Source organism: Hordeum vulgare, chromosome 5H, assembly GCF_904849725.1.
Source record: "Hordeum vulgare subsp. vulgare chromosome 5H, MorexV3_pseudomolecules_assembly, whole genome shotgun sequence".
Lineage (NCBI taxonomy): Eukaryota > Viridiplantae > Streptophyta > Magnoliopsida > Poales > Poaceae > Hordeum > Hordeum vulgare.
The window spans coordinates 10598475-10619161 of record NC_058522.1 but is presented as its reverse complement, the minus strand read 5'-3'; the positions used below and the strand labels follow the sequence as shown (position 1 = coordinate 10619161).

The 20687-nt window shown below is 47.2% G+C and overlaps 2 protein-coding genes across 2 annotated transcripts; one reads left to right on the top strand and one right to left on the bottom strand.

Annotated features, from left to right (window-relative positions):
* Positions 1-411: 411 nt before the first annotated feature.
* Positions 412-13555, bottom strand: LOC123396171 (chaperone protein ClpB1-like). The gene is made up of 9 exons (XM_045091214.1): positions 13418-13555; positions 13246-13352; positions 12823-13015; positions 4118-4225; positions 3910-4020; positions 3556-3744; positions 3168-3260; positions 2213-2233; positions 412-591 (listed from the first exon to the last, which is right to left on the bottom strand). Exons 1-9 carry the CDS (start codon positions 13553-13555, stop codon positions 412-414), a joined length of 1140 nt encoding a protein of 379 aa, XP_044947149.1.
* On the top strand, positions 13554-15269 carry LOC123396170 (subtilisin-like protease SBT1.4). The gene is made up of 2 exons (XM_045091213.1): positions 13554-13611; positions 14401-15269. Exons 1-2 carry the CDS (start codon positions 13554-13556, stop codon positions 15267-15269), a joined length of 927 nt encoding a protein of 308 aa, XP_044947148.1.
* Positions 15270-20687: the final 5418 nt, after the last annotated feature.

Genomic DNA, 20687 nt, shown 5'->3' with positions numbered 1-20687 from the left:
AAACTTTATATATATATATATATATATATTATATATATATATATATATATATATTATATATATATATATATATATATATATATATATATAAATGTAAATAACACTAGCGAAATGGCCCGTGCGTTGTCACGGAAGAAAAAAAAACATAATCTCCAATGACGATGACCACATTATGTTCACATATCATCGCTTGATTTAGAAAATTTATGCACAAATGCAAGAAAATGTTTTTTCTTTTAAATTTATTTACAAGTTGAAGCAATATTTACATTTTCAAAAAATATATATCATGGTTGTCAAAAATCTTGGTAACTCACAGATTTATTCTGAATTTCAAGATTTTTTTTTAGAAAACATACAATAATAATCCAGGCGATGGACCTGACTCTGTTTAACGCAGTCTGCTCTGCGTCAACGATGACATCCAGAAAGGCGCGCAGCTTGCGCTTGAGCACCCTGTGCTGCTCGCTCCTCCATCACCTTGTACTTCTCGAGCAGGTGGCTGGACACCTTCTGCTTCACAATGGACAGCAGCGGCCCAACCACTATGGTGGCCACGAGCTCTGCAATCAGACTGCTCAGAGCTCGTAGCTACACACGCAGAACCACTCATAGGGCGGAGGAGATAATGGTGGTGTGAGCAAGCTAGGTCCTTGCTGCTGAACCTGGAGAAGGGGCTGGGAACCAAAGCTGAAGTCCAGTCATTTACTGCATGTTTGTGTGGATCAATTGGTTGTGACGAATAAGAATAGAGAAAACAAAGCACACCTAGTGTTGTCAACGGCAAGCAGGTCCAAAACGGCTGTGACATCCAAGACGGTGAACCTCAACCACAACACGAGCGTTCTCCTTCACAATAGTTAATGACCAAACTTCAGAGATCTGCTAGGTGAGCCATAAAGATATATTACGATTTACAACACATAATTAGCAAATGGCCAAATGTTCCAACTAAGAGCAGTGAAGACACTTGATTCAGAGGATGTGAGAGATCCAGCAGAGCAGACTAAGAAAGACAAAAAATACTTACCAGAATGAAGGGATGCCATCATGCACCTCCATCGCCTTGTACTCGTCCAGGCTTCACAATGGACTGGCCACCAGCTCTGCTATTGGAATGCTCAGAGCTCGTGACACATGCACAACACAAGGAAACACTATTGCAGTCCAGTGTGGAAAAGAAAGTAGTGGAGTGAGTAGATGCTTGCTTATGAGGAAAAATGGAAGCCAATGTGAGTATTGACTTTCTGGGGAACAAGTGGGAGCGTTTGGTTGCTTCCATCGATCATCACAAATATAAATTGTTGGTTGTGCAAGTTCAAAAAAAAAATGTTGGTTGTGCAAGTTCAAAAAAGAAAATGTTAGTTGTGCTTAATAAAATACCTCTATGGAGAAGTAGAGCGGAATCTACACTTCTTCAGCTAAAATGCAAGTCAACTGTCCAATCTTGCAATAGCTCAGCACCGGGTACTACTTTTAGACTGCACAATCAACTGAGTTTAAAATAAAATTATTCACTCCAGCTGACAGCACCTGCTGCAGGGCATTGTTAATTTTTGTGTTGATGCATAATAACAGGGACACCTAACTGAACCTTCTGACATCAATAAATTTTCGGGTTGATATAAAAAGAAAATAAATCAAATATATTTTTCGAGAAGATAAAGGATAACTGAATTCTCGCCTTAGTAGAGAAAGAATAATTAGATTAAGGATAGTTGGATGAGAAATATGCTTAGAACAATTTCGTCAGTTTAAAAGGAAGCACATACATATAGACAGAAAATCAGCAAATGTGCTACATGAACACCAACAAATAAGTGATAATAATACTCAGACCAGCAAAACCATATTTTGCAGAAATTAGGTGTAACAAGTGGGTTGGTCATAGACTCAAAGTTATTCAAATCTGTGTAAAGATTCATAGATCAAGTGTCAACAACTCTAAATTTCGTAAATCTTCTCATTAAAGCAGCCCTCCTGCCTTAAAAAAAGTGCAAGTACACATGCAGATCATGAGGGCATTGGCTGATGGGTAATGGGTTGGCCAGTAAAAATTCCATGTGCTGATAACAAAACCATCTTTCCTGCCTTGAAGCCTAAGAAAGAATATGTATGCTGAGTACTTCGAGCGACAAATTTATTGATCCCCAATTTTTACTGATGCCCATGTGAAAAAATGGATCTGAAAAATAATAAAAAAAGCACATACCTTGGTGGCAGCTATTGCGGCCTACGAATTGAACAAACAGGTCCCAAATTTGCAGTTTACTGAAAGATAAGAAAGGACAACACCGCAATAAACACCTGAGTAGAGAATGACCAAAATGGAGCGCTCCATTTTCCTACATGACATTACTTTCTAGAAATGTCACAGGGTGCTTTTATAAAGACAACTACCATATGGGAGACCTGTTAAGAGTACAAAATAACATCTATTACCTTTATGGTGTTTGAAGAACGGAGCTCACAACCATATGCATTTGATTGTACACCTAGCATTGATGATAGGAACTCGTCCTTGGGGTTCTAAATCAATTCCAAGAGGAAAGGCTTGTGCTTCAGCTCAAATCTCTAGTAGCTAGACGTTTTTCTGCAAGCACAAACACAAATAAGACAAACATATAAATAAATGTGTTCTTGTTCTCAAAAGGATGTGTGCGATAGCTAACGTACCTGATGCTCTAGTTTAGTTGGATAGAAAGTTCCCACTATGAGGAAACAACTAATGATAAGGATGTTCACAGGGTCATGTCATTGCTTAGAAAGACTACTATCACAAAACATTGTTTTGTGCATATAAAGGTCTTTGTCTGAGTCACCAACGACCAACACAATTTGTGACATTGTATGATCAAGTTATTTGCTTCCTCGTGAATTTCCTGGTCATCTCATCTAGCTTTACATGCATACCACGCCTAATGCAAACCTGAAAAAACACGAGGAAATGATCAAGGGAGAGGTCAAATTATGAGGGCCTGGCAGAATCGAGCTCGTTGGCTCGACAACCTTGGTCTTTGGAGACATCTCCACTATAGCAATGACCAGCCGCAAGCATTACTAATTATCTAACACTGCCCAGAATAATTGCACTACAAAAGCAATCTTTACACTACAACTTATAAAGACTATAGCTCTCATCTGCTCTGTTTAGAGACATAGCTTACCACACTGTATTTTTTTGTCATTCCATCTTCGTCCAGGCAGCCTTCCTGATTGAAAAGGAGATTCCATCTCATTGGACTTGGTGTGCAGTGAGGCTGCCAAAGAACAAGAAAGAAATCAGTATAATGAGTTAAAAAATTAATGCACTCAATGACAATACACGACAATATTCAATTATGTCTCTAATCAGCTCTTGGGACTGTGAATTTTTATACATAGGCATAGAGGATGATCTAGAGATAGGGGTTGATACTTATGGCTATTAGTAGTACTCTTACACCACCGCGAACCCCGATGGGCACCCGCTATACGGCGCGTGCGCCGCAGCCTCCGCGGCGTCCTTCAGGCGCCCCTCTAGGTCGCCGACGGCTGATGTATGCCAAGACCTGCCATGCTCTGGCCCGTCTCGGCGTTCACTAGCCCGCCGGTGCGGTCCACCCGGTAGGCCAGCTCGTCCTTGTTGGCGGCGTTGATGTACACCGTGCAGTTCTTGTCGATCTCCTCCTGGATCAGCATCTTGGACAGCTGTGTCACCACCCGCTTCTCGATCCACCTCCGGATCGGCCGAGCGCCATACACCTGCAACAATGTGGAACAAATTCAGAGTCAGCGTCCGAGCCCAAAGAAGGTGAAGAAATTCAGATTGTTGTCACGTACTGGATCGTAGGCCAGAGACAGGATGACGTCCAGCGCGGCGTCGGTGACGGCCAGGGCGACGCCCCGCTCGGTCAGCCGGACGGCCACGTCCTTCATCTGCAGGCGAGCGACCTTCCTCAGCTGCTCGTGGGACAGCGGGTCGAACACCACAATCTCGTCCAGCCGGTTCAGCAGCTCTGGCTTGAAGTGCCTCCTCACCTGCACACATAAGCCACACGAAGTTCAGTATCAGAATACAGATTACAGAGATAGTTTTGGTGGTTCTGGAATCGAAAACGAACTGATCCATACATACCTCCTGCATGACGAGGTCGCGGGCGACCTTCATGGAGTTCTTGCCCACCATCCTGGCGAGGAGGTGCTCGACGCCGAGGTTGGAGGTCATGATTGTTGGAAATATGCCCTAGAGGCAATAATAAATTAGTTATTATTATATTTCTTAGTTCATGATAATCGTTTATTATCCATGCTATAATTGTATTGATTGGAAACACAATACTTGTGTGGATACATAGACAAAACACTGTCCCTAGTAAGCCTCTAGTTGACTAGCTCGTTGATCAAAGATGGTCAAGGTTTCCTGGCCATAGGCAAGTGTTGTCACTTGATAACGGGATCACATCATTAGGAGAATCATGTGATGGACTAGACCCAAACTAATAGACGTAGCATGTTGATCGGGTCATTTTGTTGCTACTGTTTTCTGCGTGTCAAGTATTTATTCCTATGACCATGAGATCATATAACTCACTGACACCGGAGGAATGCTTTGTGTGTATCAAACGTCGCAACGTAACTGGGTGACTATAAAGATGCTCTACAGGTATCTCCGAAGGTGTTAGTTGAGTTAATATGGATCAAGACTGGGATTTGTCACTCCGTGTGACGGAGAGGTATCTCGGGGCCCACTCGGTAATACAACATCACACATAAGCCTTGCAAGCAATGTGACTTAGTGTAAGTTGCGGGATCTTGTATTACGGAACGAGTAAAGAGACTTGCCGGTAAACGAGGTTGAAATAGGTATACGGATACTGACGATCGAATCTCGGGCAAGTAACATACCGAAGGACAAAGGGAATGACATACGGGATTATACGAATCCTTGGCACTGAGGTTCAAACGATAAGATCTTCGTAGAATATGTAGGATCCAATATGGGCATCCAGGTCCCGCTATTGGATATTGACCGAGGAGTCTCTCGGGTCATGTCTACATAGTTCTCGAACCCGCAGGGTCTGCACACTTAAGGTTCGACGATGTTTTATGCGTATTTGAGTTATATGGTTGGTTACCGAATGTTGTTCGGAGTCCCGGATGGGATCACGGACGTCACGAGGGTTTCCGGAATGGTCCGGAGACGAAGATTGATATATAGGATGACCTCATTTGGTTACCGGAAAGTTTCCGGGCATTACCGGAAAAGTTTCGGGCTCATCGGTAGTGTACCGGGAGTGCCGGGAGGGGTGCCGGGGACCATCGGGAGGGGTGTCATGCCCCAAGGGGTCTCATGGGCTATGGGAAGAGATAAACCAGCCCCTAGTGGGCTGGAATAAGTTCCCACTAAGGCCCATAAGGTTTGAGAAGGAAAAAACACAAGGTGGAAAGAGTTTCCAAGTGGGAAGGTGGAATCCTACTCCAAGTAGGATTGGAGTAGGACTCCTCCACCTCCAATTTCGGCCAAACCTTTGGGTTTTGAGGCTGCCTCCTCCCCTCCCTCCCACCTATATATACGGAGGTTTTAGGGCTGATTTGAGACGACTTTCTCACGGCTGCCCGACCACATACCTCCATAGTTTTTCCTCTAGATCGCGTTTCTGCGGAGCTCGGGCGGAGCCCTGCTGAGACAAGATCATCACCAACCTCCGGAGCGCCGTCACGCTGCCGGAGAACTCTTCTACCTCTCCGTCTCTCTTGCTGGATCAAGAAGGCCGAGATCATCGTCGAGCTGTACGTGTGCTGAACGCGGAGGTGCCGTCCGTTCGGTACTAGATCGTGGGACTGATCGCGGGATTGTTCGCGGGGCGGATCGAGGGACGTGAGGACGTTCCACTACATCAACCGCGTTCTCTAACGCTTCTGCTGTACGGTCTACAAGGGTACGTAGATCACTCATCCCCTCTCGTAGATGGACATCACCATGATAGGTCTTCGTGCGCGTAGGAAAATTTTTGTTTCCCATGCGACGTTCCCCAACAGTGGCATCATGAGCTAGGTTCATGTGTAGATGTCTTCTCGAGTAGAACACAAAAGGTTTTGTGGGCGGTGATGTGCGTTTTTCTGCCCTCCTTAGTCTTTTCTTGATTCCGCGGTATTGTTGGATTGAAGCGGCTTGGACCGACATTACTCGTACGCTTACGAGAGACTGGTTTCATCGTTACGAGTAACCCCCTTTGCTCAAAGATGACTGGCAAGTGACGGTTTCTCCAACTTTAGTTGAATCGGATTTGACCAAGGAGGTCCTTGGATGAGGTTAAATAGCAACTCATATATCTCCGTTGTGGTGTTTGCGTAAGTAAGATGCGATCCTACTAGATACCCCCGGTCACCACGTAAAACTTGCAACAACAAAATTAGAGGACGTCTAACTTGTTTTTGCAGGGTATGCTTGTGATGTGATATGGCCAACGATGTGATGTGATATATTGGATGTATGAGATGATCATGTTGTAATAGAAATATCGACTTGCACGTCGATGGTACGGCAACCGGCAGGAGCCATAGGGTTGTCTTTATAACTAACGTTTGTGCTTGCAGATGCGTTTACTATTTTGCTAGGACGTAGCTTTAGTAGTAATAGCATGAGTAGCATGACAACCCCGATGGCGACACGTTGATGGAGATCATGATGATGGAAATCATGGTGTGACGCCGGTGACAAGAAGATCGTGCCGGTGTTTTGGTGATGGAGATCAAGAAGCACGTGATGATGGCCATATCATGTCACTTATGAATTGCATGTGATGTTAATCCTTTTATGCACCTTATTTTGCTTAGAACGACGGTAGCATTATGAGGTGATCTCTCACTAAAATTTCAAGACGAAATTGTGTTCTCCCCGACTGTGCACCGTTGCTACAGTTCTTCGTTTCGAGACACCACGTGATGATCGGGTGTGATAGACTCAACGTTCACATACAACGGGTGCAAAACAGTTGCGCACGCGGAACACTCGGGTTAAGCTTGACGAGCCTAGCATGTGCAGACATGGCCTCGGAACACATGAGACCGAAAGGTCGAGCATGAATTGTATAGTTGATATGATTAGCATAGAGATGCTTACCACTGAAACTATTCTCGACTCACGTGATGATCGGACTTGAGATAGTGGATTTGGATCATGTACCACTCAAATGACTAGAGAGATGTACTTTTTGAGTGGGAGTTCTTAAGTAATATGATTAATTGAACTAATTGTCATGAACATAGTCTAATGGTATTTGCGAATTACGATGTAGCTTGCGCTATAGCTCTACTGTTTTTATATGTTCCTAGAGAAAATTTAGTTGAAAGTTGATAGTAGCAAACTTTGCAGACTGAGTCTGTAAAACCGAGGATTGTCCTCGTTGCTGCACAGAAGGCTTATGTCCTTAATGCACCACTCGGTGTGCTGCACCTCGAGCGTCGTCTATGGATGCTGTGAACATCCGACATACACGTTTCTGATTACTACACAATAGTTCAGTGCAAGATACTTAATGGCTTAGAAGCAAGGCGCCGAAAACGTTGTAAAACGTCACGGAACATAAGTGATGTTCTAAAGAGATGAAATTGTGATTTCATGCTTGTGCCCTTGTTAAGAGGTACGAGACCTCCAACAAGATTCTTTGTCCACAAAGTAAAAGAGAAAAGCTCAATCGATGAGCGTGTGCTCAGATTGTTTGAGTACGACAATCACTTGAATCAAGTGGGAGTTAATCTTCCAGATGAGATGGTGATGGTTCTCCAAAAGACACTGCCACCAAGCTGTGAGAGCTTCGTGATGAACTATAACATATTGAGGATAGATACAATGATCCTTGAGCGATTCGTGATGTTTGACACTGCGAAAGTAGAAATCAAGAAGGAGCGTCAATAGTTGATGGTTTGTAAAACCACTAAGTTTCAAGAAAGGCAAGGGCTAGAAGGGATACTTCGTGAAACGGCAAAACAGTTGCTGCACTAATGAAGAGACCCAATATTAAACCCAAACCCGAGACTAAGTGCTTCCGTAATGAGGGGAACAATCACTGAGGCGGAGCAACTCAATATACTTGGTAGATAAGATGGCTGGCAAAAGTCGAAAGAAGTGTATTTGATATACATGATGTTGATGTGTACTTTACTAGTACTCCTAGTAGCACGAGGGTATTGGATACCGGTTCAGTTGCTAAGTGATTAGTGACGCGAAATGAAAGCTACGGCATAAACGGAGACTAGCTAAAGGCGAGGTGACGATACGTGTTGGAAGTGTTTCCAAGATTGATATGATCAAACGTCGCACGCTCCCTCTATCATCGGGATTGGTGTTAAACCTAAATAATTGTTATTTCGTGCTTGCGTTAAACATGAACATGATTGGATCGTGTTTATTGCAATACGATTATTCATTTAAAGAGAATAATGGTTACTCTATTTTCTTGAATAATCACCTTCAATGGTTTATTGAATCTCGATCGTAGTGTTACACATGTTCATGATATTGGTGCCAAAAGATACGAGTTGATGATGATAGTACCACTTACTTGTGGCACTGCCGCTTAAGTCATGTTAGTATAAATTGCATGAAGAGGCTCCATGCTGATGGATCTTTGTACTCACCTGATTTCGAATCACTAGTGACATGCAAATCATACCACATGAGCAAGGCCTTGTTTTCATTGAGATGAAATAAGATAGTAACTTGTTGAAAGTGATACATTTTGATGTATGCAGTCCAATGGGTGCTGAGGCACGTAGTGGATATCATTATGTTCTTACTTCACTGACGATTTGAGTAGATACAGGAGTATTTACTTAATGAATCACAAGTCTGAAATGTTGAAAAGTTCAATTCCGTTTCAGAGTGAAGTTCGTCGTAACAAGAGGATAAACTGTCTACGATATGATCATGGAAATGAATATCTGAGTTATGAGTTTTGGTACGCAGTTAAGACAATGTGGAAATTGTTTCGCAGTTCATGCCACCTGGAACATCATAGTGTGATGATGTGTCTGAACGTCATAGCCACGCACTATTTGGTATGGTGCATACTATGATGTCTCTTATCGAATTACCACTATCGTTTATGAGTTATGCATTAGAGACAACCGCACTCACTTTAAATAGGGCACCGCGTATTTCCGTTGAGATGACACAGTATAGACTGAGGTTTAGAGAAATCTAAACTGTCGTTTCTTGAAAGTTTGGGGCTTCGACACTTATGTGAAAAAGTTTCAGTCTGATAAGCTCGAACCCAAAGCGGATAAATGCATCTTCATAGGATATCCAAAACAGTTGGGTACATCTCCTATCTCAGATCCGAAAGCAAAGTGTTTGTTTCTAGAAACGGATCCTTTCTCGAGGAAAGGTTTCTCTCGAAAGAATTAAGTGGGAGGGTAGTAGAACTTGATGAGGTTATTGAACCATCACTTCAACCAGTGTGTAGCAGGGTGCAGGAAGTTGTTCCTGTGGCGCCTACACCAATTGAAGTGGAAGCAGATGATGGTGATCATCAAGCATCGGATCAAGTTACTACAAGCCTCGTAGGTTGACAAGGTCGCATGCTACTACAGAGTGGTACGGTAACCCTGTCTTGGAGGTCATGTTGTTGAGCAACAGTGAACCTACGAGTTATGGAGAAAGCGATGGTGGGCCCAGATTCTGACAAATGGCTGGAAGCCATGAAATCCGAGAGAGGATCCATGTATAAAACAAAGTGTAGACTTTGAAAGAACTACTTGATGGTCATAAGACTATTGAGTAAAGATGGATCTTTAAAAGAAGACAGACGATGATGGTGATAAGTCACTATTAAGAAAAGCTCGACTTGTCGCAAAGATGTTTTCGACAAGATCAAACAGTTGACTATGATGAGACTTTCTCACTCGTAGCGATGCTAAAGGTCTGTTGGAATTATGTTAGTTGTTGATGCATTATTTATGAAATATTGCACGTAGGATGTCAAAACATTGTTTTCTCGACGGTTTCCTTGAGCAAACATTGTATGTGATACAACCAGAAGGTTTTGACGATCCTAAAGATACTAACAAGTATGCAAGCTCCAGTGATCCTTCAATGGACTGGTGCAAGCATCTCGGAGTTGGAATATACACTTTGATGAGATGATCAAAGATTTTGGGTTTGTACAAGGTTTATGAGAAACTTGTATTTCCAAAGAAGTCAGTGGGATCACTATAGAATTTCTGATAGGTATATGTGGTTGACATATTGTGGATCAGAAGTAATGTAGAATTTCTGTAAAGCATACAAGGTTGTTTGAAAGAAGTTTTCAAAGGAGTACCTGGATTACGCTACTTGAACGTTGAGCATCAAAGATCTATGGAGATAGATCGAAAGCGCTTAATAGAAGTTTCAACAAGATGCATGCCTTGACAAGTTTTTGAAAGAGTTCAAAATAGACCAGCAAAGAAGGAGTTCTTGGTTGCGTTGTGAGGTGTGAATTTGAGTAAGACTCAAAACCCGACCACGGCAGAATAAAGAGAATAGACGAAGGTCGTCTTCTATGCCTTAGCCGTAGAATCTAAAGTATGCCATACTGTGTACCGCACCTGAAGTGTGCCTTGACTCAAAGTATGTTGAGAGGTACAGAGAGTGATCCATGATTGAATCACTAGCAGCGGTCGAAATTTATCCTTAGTAACTAATGGACTAAGGAATTTTTCTCGATTATGGAGGTGGTTAAAGAGTTCGTCGTAAAGGGTTACGTCGATGCAAGCTTTGACACTAATCCGAATAACTATGAGTAGTGAAACGGATTCGTATAGTAGAGTAGATATTTGGAGTATTTCCGAATAGCACGTAGTAGCAGCATCTATAAGATGACATAAAGATTTGTAAAGAACGCACGGATCTGAAAGTTTCAGAACCGTTGACTAAAACCTCTCTCACGAGCAAGACGTGATCAGACCCCATAACTATATGGGTGTTGGATTCGTTGGAATCACATGGTGATGTGAACTAGATTATTGACTCTAGTGCAAGTGGGAGACTGTTGGAAATATGCCCTAGAGGCAATAATAAATTAGTTATTATTATATTTCTTAGTTCATGATAATCGTTTATTATCCATGCTATAATTGTATTGATTGGAAACACAATACTTGTGTGGATACATAGACAAAACACTGTCCCTAGTAAGCCTCTAGTTGACTAGCTCGTTGATCAAAGATGGTCAAGGTTTCCTGGCCATAGGCAAGTGTTGTCACTTGATAACGGGATCACATCATTAGGAGAATCATGTGATGGACTAGACCCAAACTAATAGACGTAGCATGTTGATCGGGTCATTTTGTTGCTACTGTTTTCTGCGTGTCAAGTATTTATTCCTATGACCATGAGATCATATAACTCACTGACACCGGAGGAATGCTTTGTGTGTATCAAACGTCGCAACGTAACTGGGTGACTATAAAGATGCTCTACAGGTATCTCCGAAGGTGTTAGTTGAGTTAATATGGATCAAGACTGGGATTTGTCACTCCGTGTGACGGAGAGGTATCTCGGGGCCCACTCGGTAATACAACATCACACATAAGCCTTGCAAGCAATGTGACTTAGTGTAAGTTGCGGGATCTTGTATTACGGAACGAGTAAAGAGACTTGCCGGTAAACGAGGTTGAAATAGGTATACGGATACTGACGATCGAATCTCGGGCAAGTAACATACCGAAGGACAAAGGGAATGACATACGGGATTATACGAATCCTTGGCACTGAGGTTCAAACGATAAGATCTTCGTAGAATATGTAGGATCCAATATGGGCATCCAGGTCCCGCTATTGGATATTGACCGAGGAGTCTCTCGGGTCATGTCTACATAGTTCTCGAACCCGCAGGGTCTGCACACTTAAGGTTCGACGATGTTTTATGCGTATTTGAGTTATATGGTTGGTTACCGAATGTTGTTCGGAGTCCCGGATGGGATCACGGACGTCACGAGGGTTTCCGGAATGGTCCGGAGACGAAGATTGATATATAGGATGACCTCATTTGGTTACCGGAAAGTTTCCGGGCATTACCGGAAAAGTTTCGGGCTCATCGGTAGTGTACCGGGAGTGCCGGGAGGGGTGCCGGGGACCATCGGGAGGGGTGTCACGCCCCAAGGGGTCTCATGGGCTATGGGAAGAGATAAACCAGCCCCTAGTGGGCTGGAATAAGTTCCCACTAAGGCCCATAAGGTTTGAGAAGGAAAAAACACAAGGTGGAAAGAGTTTCCAAGTGGGAAGGTGGAATCCTACTCCAAGTAGGATTGGAGTAGGACTCCTCCACCTCCAATTTCGGCCAAACCTTTGGGTTTTGAGGCTGCCTCCTCCCCTCCCTCCCACCTATATATACGGAGGTTTTAGGGCTGATTTGAGACGACTTTCTCACGGCTGCCCGACCACATACCTCCATAGTTTTTCCTCTAGATCGCGTTTCTGCGGAGCTCGGGCGGAGCCCTGCTGAGACAAGATCATCACCAACCTCCGGAGCGCCGTCACGCTGCCGGAGAACTCTTCTACCTCTCCGTCTCTCTTGCTGGATCAAGAAGGCCGAGATCATCGTCGAGCTGTACGTGTGCTGAACGCGGAGGTGCCGTCCGTTCGGTACTAGATCGTGGGACTGATCGCGGGATTGTTCGCGGGGCGGATCGAGGGACGTGAGGACGTTCCACTACATCAACCGCGTTCTCTAACGCTTCTGCTGTACGGTCTACAAGGGTACGTAGATCACTCATCCCCTCTCGTAGATGGACATCACCATGATAGGTCTTCGTGCGCGTAGGAAAATTTTTGTTTCCCATGCGACGTTCCCCAACAATGATGATCACGGTGTTCCTGAAGTCCACAGTCATGCCTTGCCCGTCGGTCAGCCGGCCGTCGTCGAGCACCTGGAGGAGCGTGTTGAACACGGCCACGTGCGCCTTCTCCACCTCGTCGAACAGGATCACGTTGTATGGCCTCCTCCTCACCTGCTCCATCAGCTGCCCGCCCTCCTCGTGTCCAACATACCTGCATTCAGAGAAACAATTTAATCAGCACCCAACAAATTCAGTCTTTGTTTACCCTCACAATTGCAGATGGAGGGTGAAATGTGAATAAGTAGTAACACTTAACAGCATGAATTTAGTATTCAGAATTATAAATTAAATCCTGTAAGCATCCAATTCAGTCTTTCTCTACAGCTAAAAAATTCAGGGATAAAACGTTGAGCAGAATCATCAGTGACTCGGTGTGCTTACCCAGGTGGTGCTCCGATGAGGCGAGCGACGGAGTGCTGCTCCATGTACTCGGACATGTCGATGCGGATGAGCAGGTTCTCGTCATCGAACAGCTGCTCGGCGAGCGCCTTGGAAAATATCAAGCCTTATATGGCCTGAGGGAAAATTTATGTTTCCCTCCGTCCCAACGTGCGGCCGCCGCCTCCCGCGCGCACGACCTGCTCTTCGCCCACGCGCTCCTCTTCACCGCCACTCCCACCTCCCCCACCCCCGATGCGCTCACGCTCGCCGAGCCCCTCCTGGCCGACCTCGACGCTTTCGTCGCCGCCATGGACGAGATCTCCGGCGGGGCCTTCCTCCGCGCAGTGCCGAGCGGCGCGGGGGCGTGTCTCACTCGCGGAGGGCCGGCGGGGAGGGAGAGGGCGAGGCGGCGAGGAGGGCCGGTGGGAAGGGAGAGTGCGCGGGGGGTGGCGGCGGCACCGAGCGGCGCGGGGGCGTGTGCGGCGGCGGGGGGCTGCGCGAGAGGAGCGGTTCGCCCTCGGGGATGGGGTCGGGGAGTGCGGGGATGGGGGGATGCCGTCGTGGGTTCGCACGATTACGAGTACGAGGAGGGTGGGGGAGGAGCGAACGAGGGGTCGATTTTTTCTTTCTTGCGAGGTGGGATCGATCGAGGGTTTTTTTCTTTCTTGTCTGGTTAATCGTTTGGTTTACGAAGGGATGAAAAAAATCGAGGGAACTGTTAGCGGTGGAACTGTTAGCGAGGTCGAACCATCCTGAAGGTTGAACCATCACGACGGCACATCCTGCTTTAATAGTAGAGATATGGAATCGTTATATCAGACTTTATCTGATTTGCAAGAGATTTATAAAGTTAACACTCAATCTCTATTATTAAAGGGGATCTGCCGTCGTCGTGATGGTTCGACCACGACAGATCCCCACCGTTAACATAGTTTCATCAATTTTTTTCATCCCTCCTTAAACCAATCGATTAAATACATAAAATTGGGTTCACATGCCAAAAAACAAAATCTCTGCACCACCTGAAAACGCATCTCCTCGTAACCTCCTCCTCCCCGCACGCACCAAGCCCACACACGCACGTCTCGTCCTGCAGACCCCCACCCACCTCTCCCATCCACGCACAACCCACACCCCGGAGTTCCTCCGCCTCAGCAGCGGCAGCGCAGTCGGGCTCCTCCTCCCCGCCGCGTCCGGCGCCGTGTCAGACGTCGTGGTGGGAGTTCCCCGCCGACGCGATTCTCAACGAAGGCAGTGTGTACGGCGGCGTGTCGCTCTACGCCGGGGACCCCTTAAACTCCACGAAGCTGCCCGTCGTGTACGCCACGGACTGTGGCTCCCGGCTTTGCGGCAGGGGCGAGCTTGACAAGGACAAGGTCGCTGGAAAGATGGTCCTTTGTGAGCGCGGAGGCAACGCCCGTGTCGACAAAGGCGCGGCCGTCGGGGAGGCCGGCGGAATCGGCATGATTCTCGCCAACACGGAGGAGAGCGGCCAGGAGCTCATCGCCGACTCCCACCTCATCCCAGCGACAATGGCGGGGCAGAAGTTCGGCGACAAGATCAGGCACTACGTCAAGACCGACCCGTCACCGACGGCGACCATCGTCTTCCACCGCACAGTCATCGGGAAGTCGCCGTCTGCGCCGTGCGTCGCGGCGTTCTCGAGCCGGGGCCCCCAGTACCGCACGGCGGAGATCCTCAAGCCCGATGTCACAGCCCCCGGCGTCAACATACTCGCGGCATGGACCGGCGAGGCCTCCCCCACCGACCTCGAGATCGACCCAAGGCGCATCCCGTTCAACATCATCTCCGGGACGTCCATGTCGTGCCCGCACGTGAGCGGCCTCGCCGCGCTGCTCCGGCAGGCGCACCCGGACTGGAGCCCCGCGGCGGTCAAGTCGGCGCTCATTACCACGGCGTACAACCTGGACAACTCCGGGGAGATCATCAAGGAGCTGGCCACCGGGACCCAGTTGATGCCGTTCGTCCGCGGCGCCGGGCGCCTACCACCGGGTGTTGAGTAACGTCGGCAGCGACGCGAACGCGGTCTACGACTACGAGGCCAAGGTGGAGAGCCCCGCCGGCGTGGTCGCCAAGATGACTCCGGCCAAGCTCGTGTTCGACGAGGAGCACCGGAGCCTGGCGTACGAGATCACCCTCGCCGTGTCCGGCAACCCGGTGATCGTCGACGATGAGAAAAACAAATGAAGAGATTGGATCGGATCGGATGATGAGAAAAGAAAAAAGAGAGATTTGATCGGGATGCAATGCTTGCATGGTCCGGTGCACTTGGCTTCAGGCTTAGTACGCAACGACGAGCTTGGAGCCCTGGGCGTGCCACGCTGATGTGTTGACGAGGAGGGCCTGCTCGTGAAGTGCGCCGTGACCGCCTACCAAAGCTACATGCAGGCCAAGGGTGAAGGCGGTGAGGTGCTTCAGATGGGAGGCGCTGAGACGAGGGGGCGAGGTCAAGGAGGACGTGGTTCAGATCAGGAACAGTTGTGGTGTGTGCATGTGTACTCCCTTGCCATAAAAGATGTAGCAATTCAGATCGGGTCTTTCTTTATTCATGGTAGAATATACCTCTGGTAATTTTATATTTGTTTACATGCATTTACTTTAATCTACTGATGATCGGGCCTTCTTTTATTTTTGTTCCTCAATCGTAGTCTTGGCTGAGGCCATGCACGGAGAATATGAGCTCCTGATGCATTTCTTAACATGCGTTATAAACTGTATCATCAACAAGTATCAAGTGTGGTGATATACGATGCTCTAAACTGTGCAACATAGTGGTGGACTTTGCATTTTTGGTGTTTGTTTGAGTTTTGTTTGATTATTTTGTCAATTTTCTAATTATTCTCCTGCTACAAATAGTAATTAATCTTCCCTTACCGCTTCTGTCAGAGGATGATTTTACTATAGGAAATTTGATTGAAGATCTCAACGACGGCAATTTTATGTACCATTCTTCAACTCCGAAAAAACAGTGAGAGACCGAGGTCCACATATCTCTTTATTTTTTTCAGCCAAAATTATTTTCACAAACTGAAAAAAAGTATATACATATATGTGTATTTGTATTACACACGTACAAGTTTCCATGAACATATATGCTCTCATGTAACATATTAAAAAAAGATAAATACACAGATTAAAATGCGCTTTGTCTTTGTTGTTTTTGGGCCAGATATTCATCTTTTTTGTGTAGCATGCAAATAATCGAATTACCTGATCAAACTTTTTACATACTTGACGACCATGCATATGTATTTACATAGAAAAATGATATTTTTTAAAACTCTAAAGTATATTATGATTTTTTTGGTAAAACGGGCTTCACCGACGCCCCACTCCGTTCAACTCCTGATTTGTAACCACTATAGGAAAATGGATTGAAAATCTCAATGATGGCAATTCCATGCATTGTTGTTCAGCTTGCTTTCTGACCCGACAGCGATTTTTTACTTACTAAGAGCATCTACAACCGGTCCCGTCAAATTCTATTCGAACGTTTGGGGGGATCACCCGATCACTGTCTAGGCAATAAAGAGAACGAAAAAAGATAAATTCTGAACAGAAAAACCGGCCACTGCCTGGACAAGAGAGGGGGGGAAGAGGTAACCCGACCCGACCCTCAATAGAAAAAAGAACGGGAAAAAATGGGAAGCATGGTTGCGTCCACAGGAAATAGGGGTTCAAGGTGTATTCACCCGTGCACTGATCGGACTCCAAAATTTGCCCATTGTGTGGTCGTAAATACCCTAAGCAAATGTATTATTTGGGCTTTTGGTCATTTTACATTTTTGGTTTACTTCTTACAATTGTCGATGCAATTTTTTCGTCCCACTCCATTTTAGTAGTGAGTTGTTTTATGGTAGCCTCAAATGAATATAAACCCTTCATTTGCTCTATTTTGATGGATATGATTATTTGATACTCCAGTATAGATGTCTTGAAGTACTACCACTAAAAGGTGCGGAGTATCACCACTTCAGAGGTAATTTGGTAATCTAGGATTAGATCATTAATTCTATATTAATTAAGGGTTATGATCAACATGCATCCGTCAATTAAGCTGTGGGTGAAGCCAAGAATAACGGGATCCCCTCGGCGGCTAAGTTGTCGATTCCTCTCGAAGGATGCGACAACCGTCATTGTGCATGATCAGAGGAGGCGACGTGCTCTTGATCGGATGAGATTTTTAGTTTAGGAAATTAGATCAAGGGAAAAATCTTAACACTATACCTGAATTAAGAGCATCTCCAACAGTCGCGCTATACTAGCACCGCGCCGGAAAAAAGGCAATTATAGCGCGCGCGCAACGCGGCGGACAGCTCCAGCGGGCGTGCAAAAACCGCGTGCGCACTAAAACGAGTTGGGCGCGCTGGCCATAGCCTCATCCCGCGTTGTGTATTTCGGGCGTCCACTTCCGCGCGTGGCAGACTCGAGCGCGCGCGCGAACTCGCCCTTTTCTTCCTCCTTTGCACCCGCGCGTGCCGGCGCCGGCGCCCCTGCCACCATGGACGCGCACACCGGCACCCCGCTGACCCCGCTGTATAGCCGCGACCCCCCCCCCCCCCCGCCGCCGCCGAAAACCCTAGCGCGGCGAGCTTTGGCGCTAACGCCGCCGCCGCCGGAGCTCCGCCGACCGTCGGCCTCGCGCGCAGTCTCTTCTTGCCGCCGCGGATGACCACGCCGACGGGTGGCGTCGCGCCGGCGCCTTCCCGTGCCGCCGCCGCAACGTCAAAGCTCCCCAATGCGTCGGAGCCGAAGAAAGGAAAAAACATCCGCGAAGAAGAAGGCGACGGACGGCTCCGGCAGCTCGAAGGCGAAGAAGAAGCTTGCAGGGCGGCGGACGGGCGCGGCATCTACCGAAGCGCCGGCGAGCTCACTAAGGTGGGCATGGAGGAGCGAGCTAAGTTGTTGGAATGGGAAAAGCACTTGTTCTTCTTGGACACATCTTTGTTCAATGATGCGCAAAAGGAATATGTCAACCTTGTCCGTGAAGAAGTGTTGATTCAAAAAAGAGCCATGATCCGCACAATGAGTGGCGGTGGCCTCGGCGCCATGGGAGGCATGGGCCTCGGCGCCATGGGAGGCTTGGGTGGCTTCGGAGCCATGGGAGGCATGGGTGCACCTCCGGCCGCCATGGGAGGCATGGGTGGCTTTGGAGCACCCTCCAACGCTATGGGAGGCATGGGTGGCTTTGGAGCACCCTCCAATGCTATGGGAGGCATGGGTGGCATGAGTTTTGCTTCTCTCATGGGAGGCATGGGTGCACCTCCGGCCATGGGTGGAATGTCTTTCGATGTGCCTCACACACATACCCATGAAAATGTCGTTGAAGATCTTGCCAAGAGCGTCGGAGCTACACGTGATGCGGTGCGTGATGAGGTTAGGGAGGAAGATTCATCTTCGAAGGCGGAAGAATCGTCTTCGGAAGAAGAGGAAGAAGACGAGGAAGATGGTTGATGTGTTATATGTCTTCAACTTTGTTGGATGAACTTGTATTTTGAACTTGGTTTGCATTTTGAACTTGGTTGGATGAACTTGTGGGCATGACTTTTTTATTCATCAACTTGTTTGTGTTAAATTTTACATGTTCATTGCATTTTGATGAATGTTTTAAACTATTTTTTGTCCAAATGCCATATATTTTGGCGCTGCTGGAGCGGCGCGCGCGCTGCATTTTTGCGCGCTGCTGGAGCGGAGCGCGCGCTGCATTTTAAAGCTGCCGCTGGAGCCAGCGCTGCGCGACGCGCCAAACCAGTCAACCAGCGCGCGGCAAACATATTTTTTAGGCGCGGCGCGAAGCGCGGCTGTTGGAGATGCTCTAAGGAGACAAAAAGTCTAAAATACCCTCTAAAGTAAACGATGAGACTTTGTTGGCACTCCCACGTCTATGTAAGGAGTATGAGGGTACAGTAAAAAAAACCTCGTAGTATTTTGTTTTACCCGTTGCAACGCACGGCTCTTTTGCTATATTGTTTAACAGTGGCTGGTGTACTCTTTTTTTTTAACATGGTGGCTGGTGTACTTTGTACTGCCTCATGGTTTCTTACAGCATCTCCAACAGACGCGCTTTTATTGACGCCCAAAAAACTGATTTACAGCGCGCAATTAGCTTTTTTTGAGGCGCCGACGAGCATCGGCTCTAGGGGTCGCAGCATACTTAGCACGCGCGGCGCTCGAGCAGCCGCTGCAAATAACATCCAAAACTTATCCAACACGCATATAGTTCATGGTTGTCGTATAAATAAAACATATAGATAATATATTACATATAGACAATAAAACATAGATAATATATTACATATAGATAATAAAACTAGTTCAACACATAAAACTAGCATATATAGATAAAACTACTCTGGGTCGTCACTGTGGATGCTGACCGAGGTAGATAGAAATGCGTTCTTCCAACGTTCATCGTCGGAAGTGAAGATGGACTGCAAACCGCTTTGGACGGCCCCGCACTGCGATATAGCGAGTAACTTGCGCCGACGCCTGTCCTGCCTCTCCGCGCGACACCTTGCCGTCCTCTCCGCCCAGTAGGCGTTCTCGACGGCGACGTCCTCCGGGTGGCGCCGGCGCCACTCCGCCATGGCTCGCTCGTCCTCCTCGGCGACGAGGAGCCGGCGCTGCTGCCGACGGTGCTCCTGACGGTCTTGCTCCATGATCAGACAAGGGGGAGGGTGAGGTCATGCGCCTGCTCGCGCATGTAGACGTCGTGGAAGTTCATCTACGTGTGAGGCCTTCCTAGCCGCCACGCCGCCGTGTCATACGCGCGGGCGGCCTCGTGCGCGGTCTCGAACGTGCCGAGGCCGAGGCGGACGTCGTCGGATCGGATCTCGACGTAGTAGGTGTCGGAGGGGCGCTCGCGGACGCCGCGATAGCCCGAGGATGCACGACGCGGTGGCGGCATGGTGGCAGAGGGAGCGGCGAGGGAGCAGTGCGGGAGAGGCAGAGGAAGAGACGAGAAAGCTGCGAGGGAGAGGCACGTGGCTGTGGGCAGCCGCGTGGCGGGCGTCATTTTATAGCGCGCTGAAAGCGGTGCGCCAAATCTAGCGCGTGGCTGCCCACTTTCTCCCGAGCGCGCGCAAAAGTATACCGGCGCGCTTTTTTGCTACGTCCGCTGTAGCGCCGATTTCGTCCCGCGCGCGCTAAAAGTCGCGTTTACCGCGCGCGTGTTTTTTGCAGCCACTGTCGAAGAAGCTCTTGTTGGAAATATGCCCTAGAGGCAATAATAAAATGTTATTATCATATTTCCTTGTTCATGCTATAATTGTATTAACAGGAAACAGTAATACATGTGTCAATAAATAGATCACAATGTGTCCCTAGCAAGCCTCTAGTTGGTTGGCTTGTTGATCAACAGATGATCATGGTTTCCTGATCATGGACATTGGATGTCATTGATAACGAAATCACATCATGGA

Bases quoted from the DNA above. Each gene is read 5' to 3' on its own strand.
- LOC123396171 (XM_045091214.1), bottom strand. From the start codon at position 13,555: ATGGCGGCGACGAAAGCGTCGAGGTCGGCCAGGAGGGGCTCGGCGAGC. The intron at 4,021-4,117 runs GTATGTATGGAT...TTATGTGTGCAG, and splicing joins GCGACCTCGTCATGCAGGAG to GTGAGGAGGCACTTCAAGCC. The intron at 3,745-3,909 runs GTGGCCGTCCGG...ACATTGTTGCAG, and splicing joins CTCGCCTGCAGATGAAGGAC to GTGTATGGCGCTCGGCCGAT.
- LOC123396170 (XM_045091213.1), top strand. From the start codon at position 13,554: ATGGACGAGATCTCCGGCGGGGCCTTCCTCCGCGCAGTGCCGAGCGGC. The intron at 13,612-14,400 runs GTCTCACTCGCG...CCTCCGCCTCAG, and splicing joins GCCGAGCGGCGCGGGGGCGT to CAGCGGCAGCGCAGTCGGGC.